We start from the raw sequence: 24,979 nt of genomic DNA, 5'->3' as shown, positions 1-24,979 counted from the left end.
ACAGTTTGAATTTAGAAAATGCTCCGTTATTAAAATGTTTTTTCTCCATAAAATAATCCAGCAATATGTGCACCGCCATCGTGTCTCTTTAACCTCTCTGGGCAACCCGACACGCAAGCGTCCCACCTTGCCAACAATAAATGCAAATGCACTACGCCAAATGCTAATAGCACTCGTTAAAACTCAAACGTTCATTAAAACTCACATGCAGGGTACTCAATTCAAGCTACACTCATTGTGAATCTAGCCAACAAGTCAGATTTTTAAAATGCTTTTCGGCGAAAGCATGGAAAGCTATTATCTGATAGCATGCAACACCCTGGAATACCAGAAGGGGACGTAAACAAAAGAATTAGCATAGCCGGCTCTACACAAAATGCAGAAATAAAATATAAAACATTCATTACCTTTGACGAGCTTCTTTGTTGGCACTCCTATATGTCCCATAAACATCACAATTGGGTCTTTTTTTCTATTAAATCGGTCCATATAAACCCTAAATATCGATCTATGAAAAGTGTGATCCAGGAAAAAACACTGTTTTTAAACGCAACTTTATTTTTTTTAATTAAAAAAGTTGCCTATAAACTTTGACAAAACACTTCAAACTACTTCTGTAATCCAACTTTAGGTATTAGTAAACGTTGATAAACGATCAAATTGATCACGGAGCGATCTGTATTCAATAGCAACAAGTTTGGAAAACGTAGCCAACTTTTCCGGTTCCATTTTTTCCAACTGTGGACCTGAAGACCGGATGTGCCTATTACTCAGATGACCAAGGATTTAGTTGCATCAAAATCACAACACTGGCGACATCGTGTGGAAGCTGTAGGAACTGTAATCCCATCCTTAAGTATTATTCCTTCCAATAGACAATACAAAGACTGGCGGATAGATTTTTTCTCCGTCGATTTTGTGATCAGGTTTCCTTGCGATTTTGACCACGGAACACGTTCTGTTATAGTCACAGACATCATTGAACCAGTTTTAGAAACTTCAGAGTGTTTTCTATGCACACATACTAATCATATGCATATACTATATTCCTGGCATGAGTAGCAGGACGTTGAAATGTTGCGCGATTTTTAACAGATTGTTGAAAAAAGTAGCCCTATCTTCTCAAAGTCTTCTCACTCATTGATCAAGACAGGTCTCTGTCATCATGACATGCAGCACTTTGGGGTGGACACCCACCTGTGAGAAATTGAGAAATCAATGAGAAGACTTGAAATAGACAAGATGTCTTTAAAAATCTTTGGGTAAATCCCATTATCTGGTTCTCTGCACGTGTGTTTCTCTACACCTGAAACACACTGGGACACACGAAACTATACTACACTGTTCATACAATTTTTTGTATGTTGCTTTTACCATATAGCATTGTTGTTGAATACCCAGTTCTTTTGAGTTATTATTAAATTGTGTATACTCTTGTATTCTAGATTTGAATAAATAACCAAACATTCTTTGGATATCTTAATGTCTAGCATCTGTTTGATCTACAGAGCCCTGTACAGCTTATATATACACTGAACAAAAATATAAACGCAACATGCAACAATTTCAAATATTTTACTGACTTATAGTTCATATAAGGAAACCAGTCACTTGAAATTAATTAATTGGGCTCTAATCATGGATGTCGCATGACTGGGCAAAGGTGCAGCCTAGGGTCCAGCCAATCAGAATTAGTTTTTCCCCACAAAAGGGTTTTATTAAAGACAGAAACACTCTCAGAGGATCCAGCAGGTGAAGAAGTGGATTTCCTGGGCTGGCGTGGTTGCACATGGTCTGTGGTTGTGAGGCCTGTTGGACTTCCTGCCACGTTCTCTAAAATAACGTTGGAAGTGGTTTATAGTACAGAAATGAACATTACATTCTCTGGAAAAAGTTCTGGTGGACATGCCTGCAGTCAGGATGGCAATTTCACTCAATTTCACACAAAACTGCACATTTTAGAATGGTCTTTTATTGTCACCAGCACAATATGTACCTGTGTAATGATCGTGCTGTTTAATTAGCTTCTTGATATGTCACACCTTTCAGTTGGATGGACGAACCAACTTGTGCTCAAAATGTAAAATAAATAAGCTTGTTGTACATAGGGAACATTTCTGTGAAATTTTATTTCAGCTCATGAAACATGGGAACAACACTTCACATGTTGCGTTTTATTTTTGTTCAGTAGAAATATATTCTGTGAATCCATAAGGGCAGACATATTTTGAAGATTGATAAAAAAATATCCATATTTATTTTATGGGGATTCTACATCAGGGCTCTCCAACCCTGTTCCTGGAGGGCTATAGTACTGTAGGTTTTCACTCCAACCCTAATCTAGCACACCTGATTCAAATAATGAACTGGTTGATAAGCAGAACCAGGTTAGTTACAACTGGGGTTGGAGCAAAAACCTACAGGAGACAAAAACCTACAGGAGACATCAGGAGGCTCTCCAGGAACAGGGTTAGATACCAACGTTCTAAATAGTCTTATGCTTAGCAACACTTGCTGTGTTTACACAGGCAGCCCAATTCTGATTTTTTTCCCCACTAATTGGTCTTAATCAATTCAGATTATTTTAAGAATTGATCTGATTGGTCAAAAGACTAATTAGTGGGGAAAGAAATTCAGAATTGGGCTGTCTGTGTAAACACAGCTATAGTCCTTTATAAGGCACACTGGCAATGGTGGGCTGGAAGCTGAGACTCCTTGTGCTTATTGTGATGGCCTTGTCCTGAATGGCTAGCTGGATAAGACTCTGCCACATGTGGTGTAGGGCTTCTTAACCACCAACTATTTGGTCCTCTTGCAGAAGAGTTCCTGGTGCTGCACTTCTCCTGGAAATGCGAGGTTGTGGTCTTAGCATTTTACACTTTGTGGAAGAGACTTAGGGCAACATGCCTTTGTTTGTACTATTCAGTTGATCTCTTTACCATCTAGCATATTGTTTAGGCACAATGAGGGGACATTAGGAGCTGATTTGTAGAGGAAATACAATGGGCTGGGCTAAAGTTGTGAAAAGTCTTAGGAAGGCAGTTCTTGCACAGTATGAATTTGTGTATGGGAGATTGAGAAAGTGCACCTCAATCACTCAACACATTAACTGTCCTAAGCATAACCCTGCACAACCAAAACTCCCTTCCTCATCTCAAAGTAAACCTCCCCAGCCCATTGACTTTGACATATAATTGTCAATAGTTGCCCTTTCCACAGGAATTTGTATTGTCTTGAGAATCTGCTAAGAGAATAAAGCGGTTGTGTCATTACTGTTGTAGCCTTTTCAGTGTTCCTTGCTGGTTTCTGTCCCACAATCTGTTGTGCTCCATAACTGTTAGGTGTGTACCCAAAAAGGCCCCCACTTTGTGGTACTTTTCAGCAGGGCACCGTGCAATGATTCCAGATAACCCGAGTTTTAGCAAAGGGGTAAACTAAATGGATTACATGGTCTGGAAGATATTCAGTCTAATCACCTGTAACCCCATAACACAAAACATACAAACACTACCCAATTCACGTTTATCCCATGCTTACTGTAAATTGACCTATCTAAGCTGTCAGCTTGTAAATATTTTGCAAACTTACCTTCACCTTGTGCAGAGCTACGGGTTGGAAGTGCATGTTGGTGGACCCAGATTCTGTACCACCTACAACAAAACACACAATTTAACCACTCCACTAATTGTATTTATCTATATTTGACTGGCTAGCTAAGTATATCTAGCAAGGACATTTCAATATTTTCAGCGTGCTGTTACCTTACTAGCCTCACTAAAATGGCAGCAAGATTACTGGGCAGTTGAGACTAGCTGAGAACCCACGCACCAACCATAAATTAATTATACACGAGTTAGTGAGTCACTGTAGCTATAATGACAATTCTATTTTTAGTAACAGAGTGTTTTCCAGACAAGTGTGGAATAGATGTCTACCAATTGAGATACTCTTTATTTGGTAACATTAGCTAGCTTGCGTCAGTCAGATAGAATGAACAAACATGTTTGCTCTGCTGAAGATAGCTACCAGTCTAGTGACTGCCAATGACTACCATGGAATAGGCAAAATTGACTGACAGTGTATATACCAAAAGATAGCTAAATGATTTAGCTTTTGGCAATACAGGACTGTAACGTTAGCTAGCTAACTTGGCTGGCTAGGCTAGCAAGGTTACCTGTAATTCAGAATCTTACATTTTTGTTGTAAATGGGGAAAAAATGGATGGTAATCGCATCACTTCTCAGCTGTCATCGAAATGGATTCCCCATCAGTTAAGCCTGAAAATCCCTCTGATAGACTTTGGTCACCGCATCATTCTTGATGGCCACAAGCCACTGGCAGAAGCGGGATAAATCTGGCTTGTAATTAGCATTGCCAGGCACAGAACACTACACGCTGAAATGAAAAACAGTGAAGAACATTTAACATTTACATTTACATTTAAGTCATTTAGCAGACGCTCTTATCCAGAGCGACTTACAAATTGGTGAATTCACCTTCTGACATCCAGTGGAACAGCCACAAAAAAAAACTTCTGAGAAGTTATGAGATTACTGTGTGTTGGTCGTACGAAGTAAACAGCATCATTATTCAAGTTTGTGGGCACGCCCCCTCTACCTGGCGGGCCAGACTTTGTGGTTCACTATGAGCAGACGAATACACAGGTAGTCGAAACTGCCCAATTCTGCCTGTGAAATTAAGATGTGCTAGTTCTAGCTTGTGGTTTGATAATTGTTTTGTGTATGATTAAAAACGTAATGTTGTGAATGTAGTCATGACTGTATGCTATGACAGAGCCAGTGTGAAATTCCCCTTTAAGTCTGATGTTGTTGCAGGAAGAATAGCTGCTGCTTCTGCAAAAGCTAGTAGGGAACCGAATTAACCATTTTATAATTAACCACAATATGTCGTTAAGCACTAGCAAATGCGGCACTGGGTGTTTAAAGGGATGGCGATATTTACTTCCAAAGATTCAGATTAACTTATGGATACCATTTTTATGTATCTGTATCCAGTAAGAAGAAAGTTAGTTCGTTTCGCGAGCCAATGCTCGCTAGCATAAGCGAAATGACTGGACATCTAGCATGCTAGCTGTTCCAATAGACTTCCAATAGTCAAGCTAATGCTAGTTAGCAATCTTCCAGTCAAGCTAACGCTAGTTAGCAATTGCGCAAGGGCTTGATAGCAACATCCTTCAAATTGCACTCAGAAACATAGAAATTGTATCCACTAATTCATCTGACTGAAGTAGATAAAGGGCCAAAATCCTGAACTATCCCTTTAATTTCATTGAGCCCGAGATGCTGTCACCATATCCAATGTTGGTTAACACATCCTCTCTCCCTGTCTAAGGGGGAGTGTTCATTAGGCACCAAAAACAGAAAAGGGAGTGAAACATGGGGATTAGCTGGACTTTTTAACATTATTACATACAGCCAGAAATAACATTTGGATATCAGAGCGACGGTCTCTCAAGATTACGACCAGGAATATGACTTCCCGAATCTTTTGTCCATGGCAATTGAACTTATCCCAGAGGCTGCTCCAAGACGCTGCCGACTGAGAAGAGGTATTCTGCCTGGACTTCTAGTCCGACTCAGGAGGCGTGCACACCATCCACTGCTTCCGAGTATATTACTCGCTAATGTTCAGTCTCTGGAAAATGAAGTAGAGGATCTCAGGGTGAGTATCTCCTTCCAGAGAAACATCAGGGACTGTAACATACTGTTTCAAGGAATCATGGCTCTCTCCGGATATACTGTCCCCTTCCATACAGCCAGCTGGGTTCTCAGTACATTGCGCAGACAGGAATAAAGAACTCTCCGGGTAGAAGAAAGGTGGTGGTGTGTGTTTCATGAATAACTACTCATGGTGTGATTGTGATAACCTACAGACACTCAAGTCCTTTTCATCACCAAACCGCAGACCAGCTGGCCGGAGTGTTTACAGATATATATTCAATCTCTCCCTATCCCAGTCTTCCTGACGGACCGACCCCAGGTGGTGAAGGTAGGAAACAACACCTCCACTTCGCTGATCCTCAACACTGGGGCCCTACAAGGGAGCGTGCTCAGTCCCCCTCCTGTACTCCCTGTTCACCCATGACTGCGTGTCAATGCAGGCCTCAAACTCAATAACTTTTGTAGACGTTACAACAGTAGTAGGCCTGATTACCAACAATGATGAGACCGCCTACAGGGAGGAGTTGAGGGCCCTGGCAGAGTGGTGCCAGGAAAATAACCTCTCCTCAATGCCAACAAAACAAAGGAGCTGATTGTGGACTTCAGGAAACAGCAGAGGGAGCACAACCCTTTCCACATGGACGGGACCTCAGTGGGACCTACGTGTACACATCACTGACAATCTGCAATGATTCAACCACACAGACAGTGTTGTGAAGAAGGCGCAACAGCACCTCTTCAACCTCAGAAAGCTGAAGAAATGTGGCTTGTCCCCTAAGAACCTCACAAATTTTTACAGTTGTGGCAATTGCATTGCCTGCAACTACAGGGCTCTCCTGCATCACCGTGGGCATACTGCCTATCCTCCAGGACACCTACGGCACCTGATGTCACAGGAATGGCAAAAAGATAATCAAAGACATCAACCACCCAAGCCAAGGCCTATTCACCCCGTTAACATCCAGAAGGTGAGGTCAGTACAGGTGTATCAAAGCTGGGTCAGAGAGACTGAAAAACATCTTCTATCTCAAGACCATCAGAATGTTAAATAGGATTACTAGCCGGCTACCACCCGGTTACTCAACCATGCACCTTAGAGGCTGCTGCCCTATATACATAGACATGGAATCACAGGTCACTTTAACAATGGAACACTATTCACTTTAGTAATGTTTACATTCTGCTTTACTTATTTCAAAAGTACAGTCGTGGCCATAATTTTTGAGAATGACACAAATATGAATTTTCACATTCTGCTGCCTCAGTTTGTATGATGGTAATTTGCATATACTCCAGAATGTTATGAAGAGTGATCAGATGAATTGCAATTAATTGCAAAGTCCCTCTTTGCCATGCAAATGAACGGAATCCCCCCAAAACATTTCCACTGCATTTCAGCCCTGCCACAAAAGGACCAGCTGACATCATGTCAGTGATTCTCTCGTTAACACAGGTGTGAGTGTTGACATGGACAAGGCTCGAGATCACTCAGTCATGCTTATTAATTTCGAATGACAGACTGGAAGCTTCAAAGGGAGGGTGGTGCTTGGAATCATTGTTCTTGCTTTGTCAAACATGGTTACCTGCAAGGAAACACATGCCGTCATCATTGCTTTGCACAAAAAGGGCTTCACAGGCAAATATATTGCTGCCAGTAAGATTGCATCTAAATCAACCATTTATCGGATAATCAAGAACTTCAAGGAGAGCGGCTAAATTGTTGTGAGGAAGGCTTCAGGGTGCCCAAGAAAGTCCAGCAAGCGCCAGGACCGTCTCCTAAAGTTGATTCAGCTGCGGGATCGGGGCACCACCAGTACACAGCTTGCTCAGGACTGGCAGCAGGCAGGTGTGAGTGCATCTGCATGCACAGTGAGGCAAAGACTTTTGGAGGATGGCCTGGTGTCAAGAAGGGCAGCAAAGAGGCCACTTCTCTCGAGGAAAAACATCAGGGACCGACTGATATTCTGCAAATTGTATGGGGATTGGACTGCTAAGGACTGGGATAAAGTCATTTTCTTTGACGAATCCCCTTCCCGATTGTTTGGGGCATCCGGAAAAAAAGCTTGTCCGGAGAAGACAAGGTGAGCGCTACAATCAGTCCTGTGTCATGCCAACAGTAAAGCATCCTGAGACCATTCATGTGTGGGGTTTCTTCTCAGCCAAGGGAGTGGGCTCACTCACAATTTTGCCTGAGAACACAGCCATGAATAAAGAATGGTACCAACACATCCTCCGAGAGCAACTTCCCCAACCATCCAGGAACAGTTTGGTGACAAACAATGCCTTTTCCAGCATGATGGAGCAACTTACCATAAGGCAAAAGTGATAACTAAGTGGCTCAGGGAAGAAAACATGGATATTTTGGGTCCATGGCCAGGAAACTCCCCAGACCTTAATCCCACTGAGAACTTTAATTATTTATTTTTTTACCTTTATTTAACCAGGCAAGTCAATTAAGAACAAATTCTTATTTTCAATGACGGCCTAGGAACAGTGGGTTAACTGCCTGTTCAGGGGCAGAACGACAGATTTATACCTTGTCAGCTCAGGGATTTCAACTTGCAACCTTTCGGTTACTAGTCCAACGCTCTAACCACTAGGCTACCCTGCCGCCCCGAACTTGTGATCAATCTTCAAGAGGCGGGTGGACAAACAAAAACCCACAAATTCTGACAAACTCCAAGCATTGATTATACAAGAATGGGCTGCCATCAGTCAGGATGTGACCCAGAAGTTAATTGACAGCATGCTTGGGCGGATTGCAAAGTCTTGAAAAAGAATGGTCAACACTACAAATATTGACTCTTTGCATCAACTTCATGTTATTGTCAATAAAAGCCTTTTACACTTATAAAATGCTTGTAATTATACTTCAGTATTCCATAGTAACATATGACTAAAATATCTAAAGTCACTAAAGCAGCAAACTTTGTGAAAATGAAAATTATTTGTGTCATTCTCAAAACTTTTTGCCACGACTGTATATACAGTATTCTATTTTACTGTATTTTAGTCAATGCCACTCCGACATTGCTCGTCGTAATATTTATACAGTATATTGCTTAACTTCTTGCGTCGAGCAATCCCGGATCCGGGATCCTATTTATAGCCTCAAGCTCATTAGCACAACGCAACGTTAACTATTCATGAAAATCGCAAATGAAATGAAATGAATATATTTGCTCTCAAGCTTAGACTTTTGTTAACAACACTGTCATCTCAGATTTTCAAAATATGCTTTTCAACCATAGCAAAACAAGCATTTGTGTAAGAGTATTGATAGCTAGCGTAGCATTTAGCGTAGCATTTAGCGGGCAACATTTGCACAAAAGCCAGAAAAGGATTCAAATAAAATCATTTACCTTTGAAGAACTTCGAATGTTTTCAATGAGGAGACTCTCAGTTACATAGCAAAAGTTCAGTTTTTCCTGAAAGATTCTTTGTGTAGGAGAAATAGCTCCGTTTTGTACATCACGTTTGGGTACCAAAAAAAAAACGAAAATTCAGTCATCAGAACGGCAAACTGTTTTCCAAATTAACTCCATAATATCGACTGAAACACGGCAAACGCTGTATAGAATCAATCCTCAAGGTGTTTTTCACATATCTCTTCATTGATATATCGTTCGTGGATGTCTACTTTCTCCTCTGAATCGCTTGGAAAAAGACGTGCAGCCGAAGATGACGCACCAATTTTGTCACCTGGCAAATGTAGTCTCTTATAGTCAATCTTCCAATGATATGCCTACAAATACGTCACAATGCTGCAGACACCTTGGGGAAACGATAGATCGGGCAGGCTCATTCCTTGCACATTCACAGCCGTATAAGGAGACAATGAAAAACAGAGCCTCAAAAATCCTGCTCATTTCCTGTTTGAAGTTTCATCTTGGTTTCGCCTGTAGCATCAGTTCTGGGGCACTCACAGACAATATCTTTGCAGTTTTGGAAACGTCAGAGTGTTTTCTTTCCAAAGCTGTCAATTATATGCATAGTCGAGAATCTTTTTGTGACAAAATATTGCGCTGAAAACGGGCACGTTTTGTATCCAATAATGAAATAGCGCCCCCATAGATGTAAGAGGTTTTAATTCTATTATTTTACTTTAGATTTGTTTATATTGTTGTGAATTGTTAGTTACTACAGCACTTTTGGAGCTCGGAACTCAAGCATTTCGCTACACCCGTAACAACATCTGATAAATGTGTGTATGTGACCATTAAAATTTGACATTGATTTTTACTTGTCCAATACAAAACACACATTTTTTAAATTGCATTTCGAGAAAGTTTTGAAGCATTTTTAGTAGCGTGCCCTTACTAGCACGACCCAGGCACAGACTCACCTGTACGATGTCCATAGAACAGTCTCGGTCTCGGCAGGACTTGAGGCTGTCCTAATATTAACACCATACTCTGGCATTGGTTTTTTAGACTAACCCTCTGTTCTCTCCCATGTAGACCTGCCCCTGGTCAACCTATCTGTTGAGCCCCAGCCCATACTGGAGGGCAATCTGGTAAAGTTCCACTGCTCTGCCAAAGCTAACCCACCAGTCATCCACTACAGGTGAGATAGTACACCTGCATATACAGACACACACACACACACACACTCTCTCTCTCTCTTTCTCACACACACATATCAATTTTTCTCTCCGATTTAAATCTTTTGGTTTTGGTGACCCAAAATCTCCACTTTTTGATGTACTTATTGTGTTCAGTAGGCCTATATACACACTATCTACATTCCTCTCATGTTTATGCATACAGGCTGCTTTAGGAGTTCCGTAGTCTCTCTGTCCAAGTTATGCTGCTCTACTGGGGTATAGCACAATAAACAACCACATACAGTTTAAGTCAGATGTTTACATACACTTAGGTTGAAATCAGTAACACTCGTTTTTCAACCACTCCACAATATTTTTGTTAACAAACTATAGTTTTGGCAAGTCAGTTAGGACATCTACTTTGTACATGACACAAGTACTTTTTCCAACAATTGTTTACAGACAGATTATTTCACTTATAATTCACTATATCACAGTTCCATTGGGTAAGAAGTTTACATAATCTAAATTTACTGTGCCTTCAAACAGCTTGGAAAATTCCCAAAATGATGTCATGGCTTTAGAAGCTTCTGAAGCTTTAGCTTCTGCTAAATGACATCATTTGAGTCAATTGGAGGTATACATTTACCACAGTGCCTCTTTGCTTGACATCATGGAGAAATCAAAATAAATCAGTCAAGACCTCAGAAAAAAATTGTAGACCTCCACAATTCTGATTCATCCTTGGGAGCAATTTCTAAATGCCTGAAGGTACCACGTTCATCTGTACAAACAATAGTACGAAGTATAAACACCATGGGACCACGCAGCCATCATACCGCTCACGAAGGAGACGTTCTGTCTCTTAGAGATGAACGTACTTTGGTGCGAAAAGTGTAAATCAAACCCAGAACAGCAAAGGACCCTGTGAATATGCTGGAGGAAACAGGTACAAAAGTATCTATATCCACAGTAAAACGAGTCCTATATCGACATAACCTGAAAGGCTGCTCAGCAAGGAAGAAGCCACTGCTCCAAAACCACCATGAAAAAGCCAGACTGTGATTTGCAACTGCACATGGGGACAAAGATCGTACTTTTTTGAGAAATGTCCTCTGGTTTGATGAAACAAAACTAGAACTGTTTGGCCATAAAGACCATCGTTATGTTTGGAGGAAGAAGGGGGAGGATTGCAAGCTGAAGAACACCATCCTAACTGTGAAGCAGGGGGTGGCATCATCATGTTGTGGGGGTGCTTTGCTGCAGGAGGGACTGGTGCACTTCACAAAATAGATGGCATCATGTGGAAGGAAAATTATGTGGATATATTGAAGCAACATCTCAAGACATCAGTCAGGAAGTTAAAGCTTGGTCGCAAACTGGTCTTCCAAATGGACAATGACCCCAAGCATACTTCCAAAGTTGTGGCAAAATAACATAAGACAACAAAGTCAAGGTATTGGAGTGACCACCTGTTGCAGGAATTAAATTGCTCTATGTTTTAATACCCAATTAAAATTAAACACTGTCAATTCATAATGATTTGTAAGACCCTTATTCTATAATAATGGACAGAGCCTAGTCTTAAAGTCAATCAGCAGAGTTTATTCACGAGAGTACTGAACACGATACAGTTTAACACAGGTTATAAACTGAAAATGACGTCATTAGTTCCAGTACCAACCCGTCTCTTCTGCCACCCTGGTACAAAGGCAGTATCTCAAGCCTTCCCACATCGTCTCCCTACCAATTTAATATAATTTATGGCCGAGCCAAGGTCTTCTTGTGTAGATAAGCATTCTAGCCAGTCTGAAGATATTATTTGTGTAGGAGAAATCGCTCCGTTTTGTTCATGACATTTGGCTAAGAAAAAACAAAAAATAATTCAGACATTACAACGCCAAACTTTTTTCCAAATTAACTCCATAATATCGACAGAAACATGGCAAACGTTGTTTAAAATCAATCCTCAAGGTGTTTTTCGCATATCTATTCGATGATAAATCATTCATGGCAGTTGCCTTTCTCCTCTGAACCTAATGGAAAAGTGGACGCAGCTGGAGATTGCGCAATAATTTTGATGGAGGACCCCAAGCGGACACCTGGTAAATGTTTCTTATGGTCAATCTTCCAATGATATGCCTACAAGCCTACAAATACGTCACAATGCTGCAGACACCTTGGGGAAACGACAGAAAGTGTAGGCTCATTCCTGGCGCATTCACAGCCATATAAGGAGACATTGGAACACAGCGCATTCAATATCTGGGGCATGTCCTGTAAGAAATTTCATCTTGGTTTCGCCTGTAGCATTAGTTCTGGGGCACTCACAGACAATATCGTTGCAGTTTTGGAAACTTCAGAGTGTTTTCTTTCCAAAGCTTTCAATGATATGCATAGTCGAGCATCTTTTCGTGACAAAATATCTTGTTTAAAACAGGAACGTTTTTTATCCAAAAATTAAAAGAGCGCCCCCTATATTGAAGAAGTTAACACCAGCACAAAGCCCTGACCTCAATTCTATAGAAAATTTGTGGGCAGATCTGAAAAAGAGTGTCCGAGCAAGGATGCCTCCAAACCTGACTCTGTTACACTAGCTCTGTCAGGAGGAATGGGCCAAAATTCACCCAATGTATTGTGGGAAGCTTGTGGAAGGCTACTCGAAATGTTTGACACAAGTAAAAAAAAAAAAAAAAAAGACAATGCTCCAAATACTAATTGAGTGTATGTAGACTTCTAACCCACTGGGAATGTGATGAAATAATTAAAAGCTGAAATAAATCGTTCTTTCTACTATCATTCTGACATTTCACATTCTGAAAATAAAGTGGTGATCCTAACTAACCCAAGACAGGGAGTTGTTCCTCAGATGAAACATCAGGAATTGTGAAAAACTGAGTTTAAATGTATTTGGCTAAGGTGTATGTAAACTTCCGACTTCAACTGTATGTTTCACATTGTTGTAGGTAGTCCGGGGTGGGGCAGGTGGTTAGTCGGCGTAAAAAAGTGTGTTAAATGTACCCAGATCTCACCTTAGACCTTAACTTCTTGACAGCAGCTGGCATCTCATTTATTATAGATTGGCGGGGTCCCTGAGACGATGGCGGTTATATCTCTGCCATATGCCTGTGCGGTGGGCGGGGGGGGGCTAACAAGCGCTGCCTGAGGAAAGTGTGAGCTAACATAAACATTTGGTTAACACCCAGCTGACAGAAACCCTAACCAAAAATAAGATAAGGTCTGTCTGCAATATGCATGTTGAAGGGGTTGTGTCATCTACCATCATTAACTTCCCATTATTCACTTCGGGAAGTTTACTCGTTTTGTTATAACATCTTTGGTCTGACAGACATTTACGTAACACACAGAAGGCATTGAACAATGTCAACAAACATGGCTCCACACATTACTGGCAATTAGCTTAGCATTAGTTTATCATAATCAGCACAACATTCAAGAAAGTATTTTACACACATCATTTGATTCCGTGAATAAAATAGTAAATAAATAAATTATTAAGACACAAACCATTTTCTGAAAGTGATTTATTGATACAGATGGTGTGTGCTGGCAACCAATCACATCAACCCTGATACTCGCGCAGAGTCATTCAGTGTTGTTGTTTATGAACAGTGGCGCAAAAAAGTATTTAGTCAGCCACCAATTGTGCAAGTTCTCCAACTTAAAAAGATGAGAGAGGCCTGTAATTTTCATCATAGGTACATTTCAACTATGACAGACAAAATGAGAGAAAAAATCCAGAAAATAACATTGTAGGATTTTTAATAAATTTATTTGCAAATTATGGTGGAAAATAAGTATTTCTCAAAACTTTGTTATATACCCTTTGTTGGCAATGACAAAGGTCAAATGTTTTCTGTAAGTCTTCACAAGATTTTCACACACTGTTGCTGATATTTTGGCCCATTCCTCTATGCAGATCTCCTCTAGAGCAGTGATGTTTTGGAGCTGTTGCTGGGCAACACAGACCTTCAACTCCCTCCAAAGATCTTCTATGGGTTTGAGATCTGGAGACTGGCTAGGCCACTCCAGGACCTTGAAGTGCTTCTTACGATATACCACTCCTTCGTTGCCCGGGCGGTGTGTTTGGGATCATTGTCATGCTAAAAGACCTTGCCACGTTTCATCTTCAATGCCCTTGCTGATGGAAGGAGGTTTTCACTCAAAATCTCACGATACATGGCCCCATTCGTTCTTTCCTTTACATGGATCAGTCGTCCTGATCCCTTTGCAGAAAACAGCCCCAAAGCATGATGTTTCCACCCCCATGCTTCACAGTAGGTATTGTGTTCTTTGGATGCAACTCAGCATTCTTTCTCCTGCAAACACGACCAGTTGAGTTTTTACCAAAATGTTATATTTTGGTTTCATCTGACCATATGACATTCTCCCAATCTTCTTCTGGATCATCCAAATGCTCTCTAGCAAACTTCAGACGGGCCTGGACATGTACTGGCTTAAGCAGGGGGACAAGTCTGGCACTGCAGGATTTGAGTCCCTGTCGGCGTAGTGTGTTACTGATGGTAGGCTGTGTTACTTTGGTCCCAGCTCTCTGCAGGTCATTCACTAGGTCCCCTTCGTGTGGTTCTGTGATTTTTGCTTATCGTTCTTGTGATCATTTTGACCCCACATGGTGAGATCTTGTGTGGAGCCCTAGATCGAGGGAGATTATCAATGGTCTTGTATGTCTTCCATTTCCTAGGAATTGCTCCCACAGTTGATTTCTTCAAACCAAGCTGCTTACCTATTGCAGATTCAGTCTTCCCAGCCTGGTGCAGGTCTACAATTTTGTTTCTGGTGTCCTTTGACAGCTCTTTGGTCTTGGCCATAGTGGAGTTTGGAGTGTGGCTGTTTGAGGTTGTGGACAGGTGTCTTTTATACTGATAACAAGTTCAAACAGGTGCCATTAATACAGGTAACGAGTGGAGGACAGAGGAGCCTCTTAAAGAAGAAGTTACAGGTCTGTGAGAGCCAGAAATCTGGCTTGTTTGTAAGTGACCAAATACTTATTTTCCACCATAATTTGCAAATAAATTCATTAGAAATCCTACAATGTGATTTTCTGGAATATTTTTCTCATTTTGTCTGTCATAGTTGAAGTGTACCTTTTATGAATATTGCAGGCCTTTCTCGTCTTTTTAAGTGGGAGAACTTGCACAATTGGTGACTGACTAAATACTTTTTAGCCCCACTGTATATAGCTAGTTGGCTAAGCTGTAGCCATAGCAATTTTTTTCAAAAGGAGACTACCCAGATATGCAGAAAATATGGAGCTTTTTGTTTATTCTGACAAAGAATCTGAGTATTAAAATTAGGAATCAGATTCTGACAGTTACAGTGAGGAGTTGCCCCCCAATCCTGTGGCCATCGAGAACCCTGAATCTGAAGACCCCATGCACACTTACAAAGGCCCAGATCCCTCTGAAGATGCTGGTGGTGATGGAGGCAGACCAACAGTGGGTGAAGTACGGAGGGTCTGTGGTAGCTGGAAGGCCGCCAGCCATTTCACCCCTCCTCTGGCCCTGCTTTTGGCTTTGAAGAGTCCTAGTCTTGAATGCAAAGCCCCCTTGCCATCTCCCTCTGAGTCAGAGTGCTTTAATAAGCTGTTTCTGACAGAGGAGCAGGTGGGAGACAGTGGAGATGATCAATCGCTAGGCCTTGGAGCTACAGGAGAAGAGAAATCCAGGTTTGAGGGGGAAGCTTGCTAAATGGATGAAAACCACAATGAGTGAAATGTATACCTTCCTGGTAACAGTCATTCTCATGGAAATAGTGAAGTAGAACTCTAAAGGAATACTGGAGCATGGATCCTATGTTTGCAACTCCCTGTATAGACAGGATTTGTGAAGGACATTATAGTCTACAAGGGTCAACCACTGACCATTTGCAGTAATGACCATGCTGGCTCCTCATTTCAGGAAGGGCCACACTTTGTATGTGGACAGTTGGCTTAGCAGTCTTGCAATCTTCCAGCATCTGCTCTCCAACAACAAATCAAATCAAATTTTATTGCTCACATACACTTGCTTAGCAGATGCTTTTGCGGGTGTAGCAAAATGCTTATGCTTCTAGTTCCGACAGTGCAGCAATATCTAACAAGTAATATCTAAAAATGTCACAACAAATACCTAATACACACAAATCTATGTAAAGGAATGGAATCAAGAATATATAAATATATGGATGAGCAATGTCAGAGACGCATAGACTAAAATACAGTGTAGAATACTGTATATACATTTGAGATGAGTAATACAAGATATGTAAACATAATTAAAGTGACTAGTGTTCCATTTATTAAAGTGGCCAATGATTCCATGTCTGTGTATGTAGACAGCAGCCTCTCTGTGCTAGTGATGGCTATTTAACAGTCTGATGGTCTTGAGATAGAAGATGTTTTTCAGTCTCTCGGACCCGGCTTTGATGCACCTGTACTGACCTTGCCTTCTGGATGATAGCAGGGTGAACAGGCAGTGGCTTTGTTTGTACATGTCCTTGATGATATCTTTGGCCTTCCTGTGACATCGGGTGCTGTAGGTGTCCTGTAGGGCAGGTAGTTTGCCCCCTGCGATGCATTGTACAGACCGCACAAACCTCCCAAGAGAGGGCCGCCCACCAAAATTCACTGACCAGGCAAGGAGGGCATTAATCAGAGAGGCAAAAAAGAGACCAAAGATAACCCTGAAGTAGCTGCAAAGCTCCACAATGGAGTTTGGAGTATCTGTCCATAGGACCACTTTACGCCATCTCTGTGGGGTGGCCAGAAAAAAAAGCCATTGCTTAAAGAAAAAAATAAGCAAACACGTTTGGTGTTTGCCGAAAAGCATGTAGGAGACTTCCCAAACATATGGAAGAAAGTACTCTGGTCAGATGAGATTAAATGTAGCTTTTTGGTCATCAAGGAAAATGCTATGTCTGGCGAAAACCCAACACCTCTCATCACCCCAAGAGCACCATCCCCACAGTGAAGCATGGTGGCGGCAGCATCATGCTGTGGGGATGTTTTTCATAGGCAAGGACTGGGAAACTGGTCAGAATTGAAGGAATGATGGATGGCGCAAAATACAGGGAAATCTAGAGGGAAACCTGTTTCAGTTATACAGAGATTTGAGACTGGGACAGAGGTTCACCTTCCAGCCAGATAATGAGCCTAAGCATACTGCTAAAACAACACTTGAGTGGTTTAAGTGAAAACATTTTAATATCTTGGAATGGCTTAGTTAAAGCCCGGACCTCAATCCAGGAAAAATGCCAAGGGGGTGTCGTGGAAATTTCCTGTATTGCCAAATCATGAGAGAGCAAACCACACACAAGTCAGAGTGGTAGGCATGGTGGTAGGCATGTTGTGTAAATCAAATGATACAAACCCCCAAATAATCTATTTTAATTCCAGGTTGTTAGGCAACAAAATAGGAAAAATGCCAAGGGGGTGTCGTGGAAATTTCCTCTATTACCAAATCATGAGAGAGCAAACCACACACAAGTCAGAGTTATCAAAAAGTCCATCTTTAATTATATGAGCTTCACCATAGCCCTGTGACTCTCAGATCAATTCAGTGTCTATAAATGAATTCTCTGAGAATGCTTACATAATGGCAACTGAGATCCTTTATAGCAAAGACACACATAGCCAGACAGCATTGGCTATAAATTATCGTTCAGTTTGGTCTCCTAAACTAAGTTCTTTTCTCATTCTTGGTACCACTTAGAACCAAAAACATTACCTCATCCAGTGGCATATATCAAATACACCCCCTCCTGAACAAGATCAGAAAAGACAGTGAGCCTCTTAGGTCATATCCTAAATCAAGATAAGGGCAACCTCAGAGGGGACATGTAATAGTTACAGACACATTCCCATAAGAAGACAGGCCTGACCTCTCCCCTCTCTAGGGCCCAAGTGACTAAGCCCTAGCAGGGAAGGGATAACTGCAAACTGCCAACAGTATTATCCAAAAGAAGACATTCTAATTACAAATATCTCACATAAGTATTATTTTATAAATACAACATATTTATCAATGTTACCTAACTAATTCTGATTCTGCTACCACAGGGGTTGAATACTTTTGCAAGCCACTGTGTACACATGGTCATGAGGGCAGCTTCAAAGAAGCTAATAGTTCTTTGACGCCATTAGCATTGTTTTGACAAGACTAATAGATTACTTTATATAAGCACAATTGAGTGTAACGTAATTGTTGTGAAATCAGTATCTTGCGTGGTTATTAAGGAATACACACTTTGCATTACGCTCAATACATAAACGCATACATACAGTTGAATTCGGAAGTTTACATACACTTAGGTTGGAGTCATTAAAACACTTTTGTACCTGTTTCCTCCAGCATCTTAACAAGGTCCTTTGCTGTTGTTCTGGGATTGATTTGCACTTTTCGCTCCAATGTACGCTTCATATCTAGGAGACAGAATGTGTCTCCTTCCTGAGCGGTATGATGGCTACATAGTCCCATAGTGTTTATACTTGCATACTATTGTTTGTACAGATGAATGAGTTACCTTCAGGCATTTGGAAATTGCTCCCAAGGATGAACCAGACTTGTGGAGGTCTACAATTTTTTTTCTGAGGTCTTGACTGATTTCTTTTGAATTTCCATACTTAGTGTATGTAAACTTCTGAACCACTGGAATTGTGATACAGTGAATTATGAGTGAAATAATCTCTCTGTAAACAATTGTTGGAAAAATTACTTGTGTCATGCACAAAGTAGATGTCCTAACAGACTTGCCAAAACTATAGTTTGTTAACAAGAAATGTGTGGAGTGGTTGAAAAACAAGTTTTAATGACTCCAACTTCAACTGTAAGTGTATGTAAACTTGCTACTTCAACTGTATATAACTTGAAAATATTGTCTAATTCAAGTGTGCAAAGCTCTTTTGGTGCTTTTCCACTGCATGGCTGTGCCGTGCCGTGAATATCACAGTTCCTATCATGGCCCGCATGATTCCTGGACCCAAGCATGATATTCATCCTTAAACAATGTAAGGAAATGTAAGGAAAACAACAATAAAAGCAATGCATGCACCAGGGGGAAAACGTTTGGCAGGTTCTATTCTGACTAGAGAAAATGTCTGCATACTTGACCTTGGGAACCACTCATTGGGCTCTCATCGAAGAGAGAAATTTGTCCGGCTCTTCTAGCTAATCCTAATCCTACATTTGCATAACATGCCTCATATGTAAATTGTCTGCAACAGTGAAATGGGTGACAACTACTTGAATTAATGAGGAGGCAGAACGCACCTCATTTCAAACTGTTGTTTGCAAATAACTTGAAATAGACCAGATTAGACATATCTTAATAGATAAATAGTAGGCAATTTGCTTTGGTTTGCAGGCAGCACGTGTTAACTGTCCTGTTGGGTAACAATCACATTTTGGAATAGTGAGCGCATTCTGACACGCATTAAAAAAACTCAGGCTGTGGAGACAGCATGTTTTTTCTGTGTTATATCATGAATGTAGTCTATAGGCCAGGAGAAACTTTAATCCATTATTTGGTTTGTTTTAAACAGCCATTTAAAACGTCAGCTAAACATCACTGTGAGTGATAAGGGCAGCCGTACTGAAATACTGAACTTCCCCTTGAAGACCACAAATATTTTTGACCAAAGTCAATTTACAAGAGAATCCTAACCAAATTGAAAATCCTTCCCCTTCAAGAGACAATCAGTAGCTGAAAAAATAAATAAATGTACTCTTTGTTTTTGCAAAAAAGCTAAGGGATAGGGCTGGATGAATGTTACTGCTCTCAAATTCATAAACAGAACTATGGGTGCAGGACTGACCATCCATGACATCAAAATTATAGCTTTAACCATGTTATATATGCTATATAGTGTTTACATTGGAGTAAATCAAGCTTATATTTTGCGTTCTGATATTTACGACTTAAAAACTGGTAAATTCCCACCATCCACTTGATTACGAATGCAGCATAAGTCTCCCATTGACATCAACACTGCAAACAAAAATGAATAGTTACGATGTCCCCGAAACATAGTGCTCAGAATGCTGTTTTATGCTCCTGTCGAGGTTTTGTCTTGTTCCCGGTTTGTTCCCGGGATATCCCCAAGAACGATTTTAGGACATTCTCTGGACGTTGTGTCATGGACCACTTTTTTATGACTTTATACTGCGACCAAACTGAGGTCTAAACTGAAAGTCCATTTATCGTGTTGATTATAACATGTTTTAAAACTGGTTAGGGATAGGCAGGACGCAAATGTCTCAACTGGCCAATTGCCAGGGAAAATGCAGAGCGCCAGTTTCCAATAAAATACTATAAAATTAAAACTTTCATGAAATCACACATGTAAGATACTCAATTAAAGCTACACTCGTTGTGAATCCAGCCAACATGTCAGATTTTAAAAATGCTTTTTGGCGAAAGCATAAGAAGCTATTATCTGATAGTCTGCACATCTGCACCAGCAGTAAACAAAGGAGTTAGCATATTTCAACCCTGAAGGCGCTACACAAAACGTTGAAATAAAATATAAAACATGCATTACCTTTGACAAGCTTCTTTTGTTGGCACTCCAATATGTCCCATAAACATCACATTTGGTCCTTTTGTTCGATTAATTCCATCCATATATATCCAAAATATCCATTTATAAAGCGTGTTTGATCCAGAAAAAAACAGTTTACAAAAAACGCAATGTCACTACAAAATATTTCAAAAGTTGCCTATGAACTTTGCCAAAATATTTCAAATTACAAAAAATATAACTTTACGTATTTTTAAACGTTAATAACCAATCAAATTGTAGACGGGGCAATCTGTATTCAATACAGGAATGAAAACAAACCAGCGCCACTTTTCACATCTTGCGCAACTCACAAAAGTGTACCCAGTTCCTAGTTGGCCTACATCTTCATTGCACAAAGGAATAACCTCAACCAAATTCCAAAGACTGGGGACATCCAGTGGAAGCGGTAGGAACTGAAAACAAGTTCAGGGAACAGAGAGAGGCCAAAAAAAATCTGAACTGTTTTATTCCTCAAGGTTTTTCCTGCTACAGTTAAGTTCTGTTATACACACAGACATGATTCGAGTGTTTTCTATCCAAATATATGAATAATATGCATATCTTATATTCTTGGCATGAGTAGCAGGAAGTTAAAATTGGGCACGCTATTTATACAAAAGTGAAAATTCTGCCCCCTAGCCCCAAGAGGTTTAAATGTTCCTAGAACGTTTTTAGAAGGTCATTGAGAGAACGCATCGCACAAACCCTAAAAGGGACCTTGTGTTAACATCTCCTAATGTCCTTAGGACGTCCCCTTTTTGCCAGAAATGCATGACCTAGTGACAATTTGACTTAGTAAGTTGATATTTGCTCTAGTGTGTATATTGGTCCTGAGAAATAGGCGGTTTACTTTGGGAACGTTATTTTTCCAAAAATAAAAACATTGCCCCCTAGTTTCAAGAGGGCTCAGGTATAGGAAGTGAGCAAATAACAGCAGTTTAGGACAATTAAAAGTTACACTTATACCACTGCATTTTTGAATACTTGCCTCAGATTGGCAAAGATTATTCTAGTGTGCATTCATTTTAGGCAACCAAACAGTTGGAAAAGTTATTGTACACCTCTGAAGTAGTTCCCACAATAGCCACCTTATCACTGTACTCAGGTGGCCTAGTGGTTAGCGCATTGGGCCAGTAACCAAAAGGTTGCTGGATCAAATCCCTGATCTGACGAGGTAAAAATCTGTTGTTCTGATCCTGAGTAAGGCATTTAACCCATGGTTCCCTGCGCGCCGTGGATGTTGATTATGGCAGCCCACTGCACCTCTCTGACTCAGAGGGGTAGGACTAAATGTGGAAGACACATTTCAGTTGAATGAATTCAGTTGTACAACTGACTAGGTATCCCCCTTTCCGAGGTATAGGCAGTAACCTAAAACAGAGCTATGAATGACAGTTAGCACTGTGACTGTAGAGATAGAAGAACCTTTCCCAGCATCTTGATGAAATGGACAGAGAGCGTGTGGGATTGGTCACACAGGCAGAAGTCCACAGCCCTCCCAACCCAGGAGATAGAGGAGAGAATGGGAATCTACTGTAGAAGACACATTAGGGCCCAGACTTGATGCAAAAATCCTCACCTCCTCCTCTGGCTCTGTCCTAAATGGCACCCTATTTAATGCACTACTTTTGACCAGGGCCCACAACGAAACTCATAGGGTTGATTAACTCTGGTCAAAAGTAGTGCGCTAAAACAGGGAATAGGGTGCAATTTTGGACACATCACTACTATCTATTCTCTTTAAAGGGAAATACCTAGTCAGTTGTATAACTGAATGCATTCAACTGAAATGTGTCTTCCGCATTTAACCCAACTCCTCTGAATCAGAGAGGTGCCTTAATCGACATGTTCAGCACCCAGGGAACAATGGGTTAACTGACTTGCTCAGGGGCAGAACGACAGATTTTTACCTTGTCAGCTCGGGATTCAGTCCAGCAACCTTTCGGTTACTGGCCCAATGTTCTAACCACTGAGCTACATGCCCTAAAGCTGCATACAGACAGGCTTGTTCCTCGCTGCATTCTTAATGCTCTCTTATTACACCCTATTTGCATGGGATTCATTTTACTGGGGGAGAGGGGGCATTATGTAATTCTGTGCATGAGCACAAATCACCACATCTGTCATTTAAGTCCCGTCCGAATCTGCCATGTCGGTTATTTCTAAATAGCAGGAGAGTAATAATTCCAGCCGGAAAAAAACTTCCCGTGCATATCGAAGTAAAAAAAAATGTTTGACAGGTGTTGCTCACGGTTTGAGCAAGAAAGCAATAACTGATTCGATAAATTGATGCGCTGCGCATAGCCTATATATGAATGGCCTACATGTATCAACATTCACAGTGAATGCTTTTGTTTATACGTTTTGTGCCAATGAATTGAACATTGCCAAATGCATAAGTAAAAAAAACATTGTGCCTATTTAATGCAACCCTTGCTGTTAGATCGCAAAGCAAAGCCTGTAGGTTTTTATTCTAGGCATGAAGATTAATGAACATGTCCAGGCAATTACAGGTTTCACCACAGAAGGAAGACGTCCTAAATGCCCCCCAGTCTGCAGATGTGAGCTAAACAGCACTTGACAAGTTCACTTTCTCATCCGAAAACACATCTCAAGTGCTGTTTAGCTCACATCTGCAGACTGGGGGGCATTTAGGACGTCTTCCTACTGTGGATCGCTAAAATATCCTAATGATTATGATCACACTTCCTCAATACAAATATTATGTCAACACTATACCAAAGACGGCTTGGTATGGTTTAGAAATTTGAAAGCCAAGCTCGAGATACCAGTGAAGCCTGTAATTGCCTGGACATGTTCATTAATCTTCATGCCTAGAATAAAAACCTACAGGCTTCCATCATAACTGTCAATTTATTGAAAAAAAAGAACAAATTACAGGGGGCAGTTTGGGATAAAATGTAGCCCTTCCATATCGTCATTTGGAATAACGGACATTATGGGGTAATAATTACATACACAACCTTCTCTAGTAATACAAGACCTCTGCGAATAGGGCTTTAGCCAATGCTTGGCTATTGATCACCAGAGAGCTACCATTTTCCTTGTGAAATGAGGAGTGTTCTTCCAATGCCTGAGAGGTCGGAGCAGGAAGCTGTCGATGCTATGAGGTTGGGCTTGGAATCTGGATGTAGGGCTAAGGAAGGATAGGAATAGGGAGGTATCTCTTATCTCAGACGCTCCAGACCTTTTACTCAGAGGAAGTGGTGGTTTGGAAGCGTGGGAGACCTAATGGTTTGGAGATTAATATATAATACTCCAGGCTGCGTCCATAATGGCTCCCTTTCTCTATATAGTGCAATTTGTTTGACCAGAACCATATGGGCCCTGGTCAAATGTTGTGCAATATCTAGGGAATAGGGTGCAATTTGAGCTGTACCCCAGGTGGTCTTTCATTCAAGCTCAATTGGGGGAAGAGAAAAACATTAAGAAGGGAGATGAGATCACCTTACAGAAAGATAAATAAACTGAAGAGGGGATGGTCCATTTTGGGAGAGATGCAGGCCATCTGGTTGAATGACAGCACAGAGTTGAGAGGGGGGAGTGGTCCTGCGGCTAACTCCATTAGCAACTTTTTGTTTCTAATAAAGCTGCAGAGAAAGAAAGAAAGAAAGCGAGAGAGAGAGAGAGGATAAAGTGGGGAGGGATGCGAATGAGATGGTTTCGCTTGCAAATAAAGTACGCTTCTTATCCTCACGGGGGTTTCTGGTGTTGGTGTCACTGCTGCTGTTGTTTTTGTCGAAGGGCAATTTGTGGTTCCTAATTTGTCACTTCTGAGGTGTCTGATGAAAAGACTCAATTGTGCAGATTTAGTTCAGCTTGTCAGCTGTTTGATGAGAACGTGGGTGATTTGAACAGAAATTGCTCTCTATGTGTATCGACATAAACTAATTTGATTGCTGTTGTTTTATGCAACAGGGTCCCTCTGGGAGGAGAGTGTGTGTGAACATGCGTGAGTGTGTCTGTGCGTGTGCGACACGCTGCATTCGAATTGTACAGTAGAAGATCATAGAAAACATGAATAGTACTTCAGAAACTCAAAAAAGCTAAATGGATTCCTTCGTGCATACAGTTACGTGGGGTTACATGTTCAAAAGCAGTGCTCATGTATACGATTGTTCCTGAATAATTCAGTGACTGGGAAAGGATCGG

General features: G+C 40.9%; 1 protein-coding gene across 2 annotated transcripts in view; it reads left to right on the top strand.

The window, feature by feature from the left end:
- The window catches only part of LOC135548857 (kin of IRRE-like protein 3), a 280,617-nt gene that overhangs the window by 206,371 nt on the left and 49,267 nt on the right, over positions 1-24,979 (top strand). For both annotated transcript variants that reach the window (XM_064978889.1, XM_064978888.1), the window contains exon 6: positions 10,142-10,247. In XM_064978889.1, coding sequence (XP_064834961.1) covers positions 10,142-10,247 — 106 coding nt within the window. The remainder of the gene's footprint in view (positions 1-10,141; positions 10,248-24,979) is intronic.

Source organism: Oncorhynchus masou, chromosome 11 (assembly GCF_036934945.1).
Source record: "Oncorhynchus masou masou isolate Uvic2021 chromosome 11, UVic_Omas_1.1, whole genome shotgun sequence".
NCBI classification, from domain to species: Eukaryota; Metazoa; Chordata; class Actinopteri; order Salmoniformes; family Salmonidae; genus Oncorhynchus; species Oncorhynchus masou.
The sequence above is the reverse complement of the archived record's forward strand: the minus strand, read 5'-3'. Positions and strand labels throughout refer to the sequence as shown.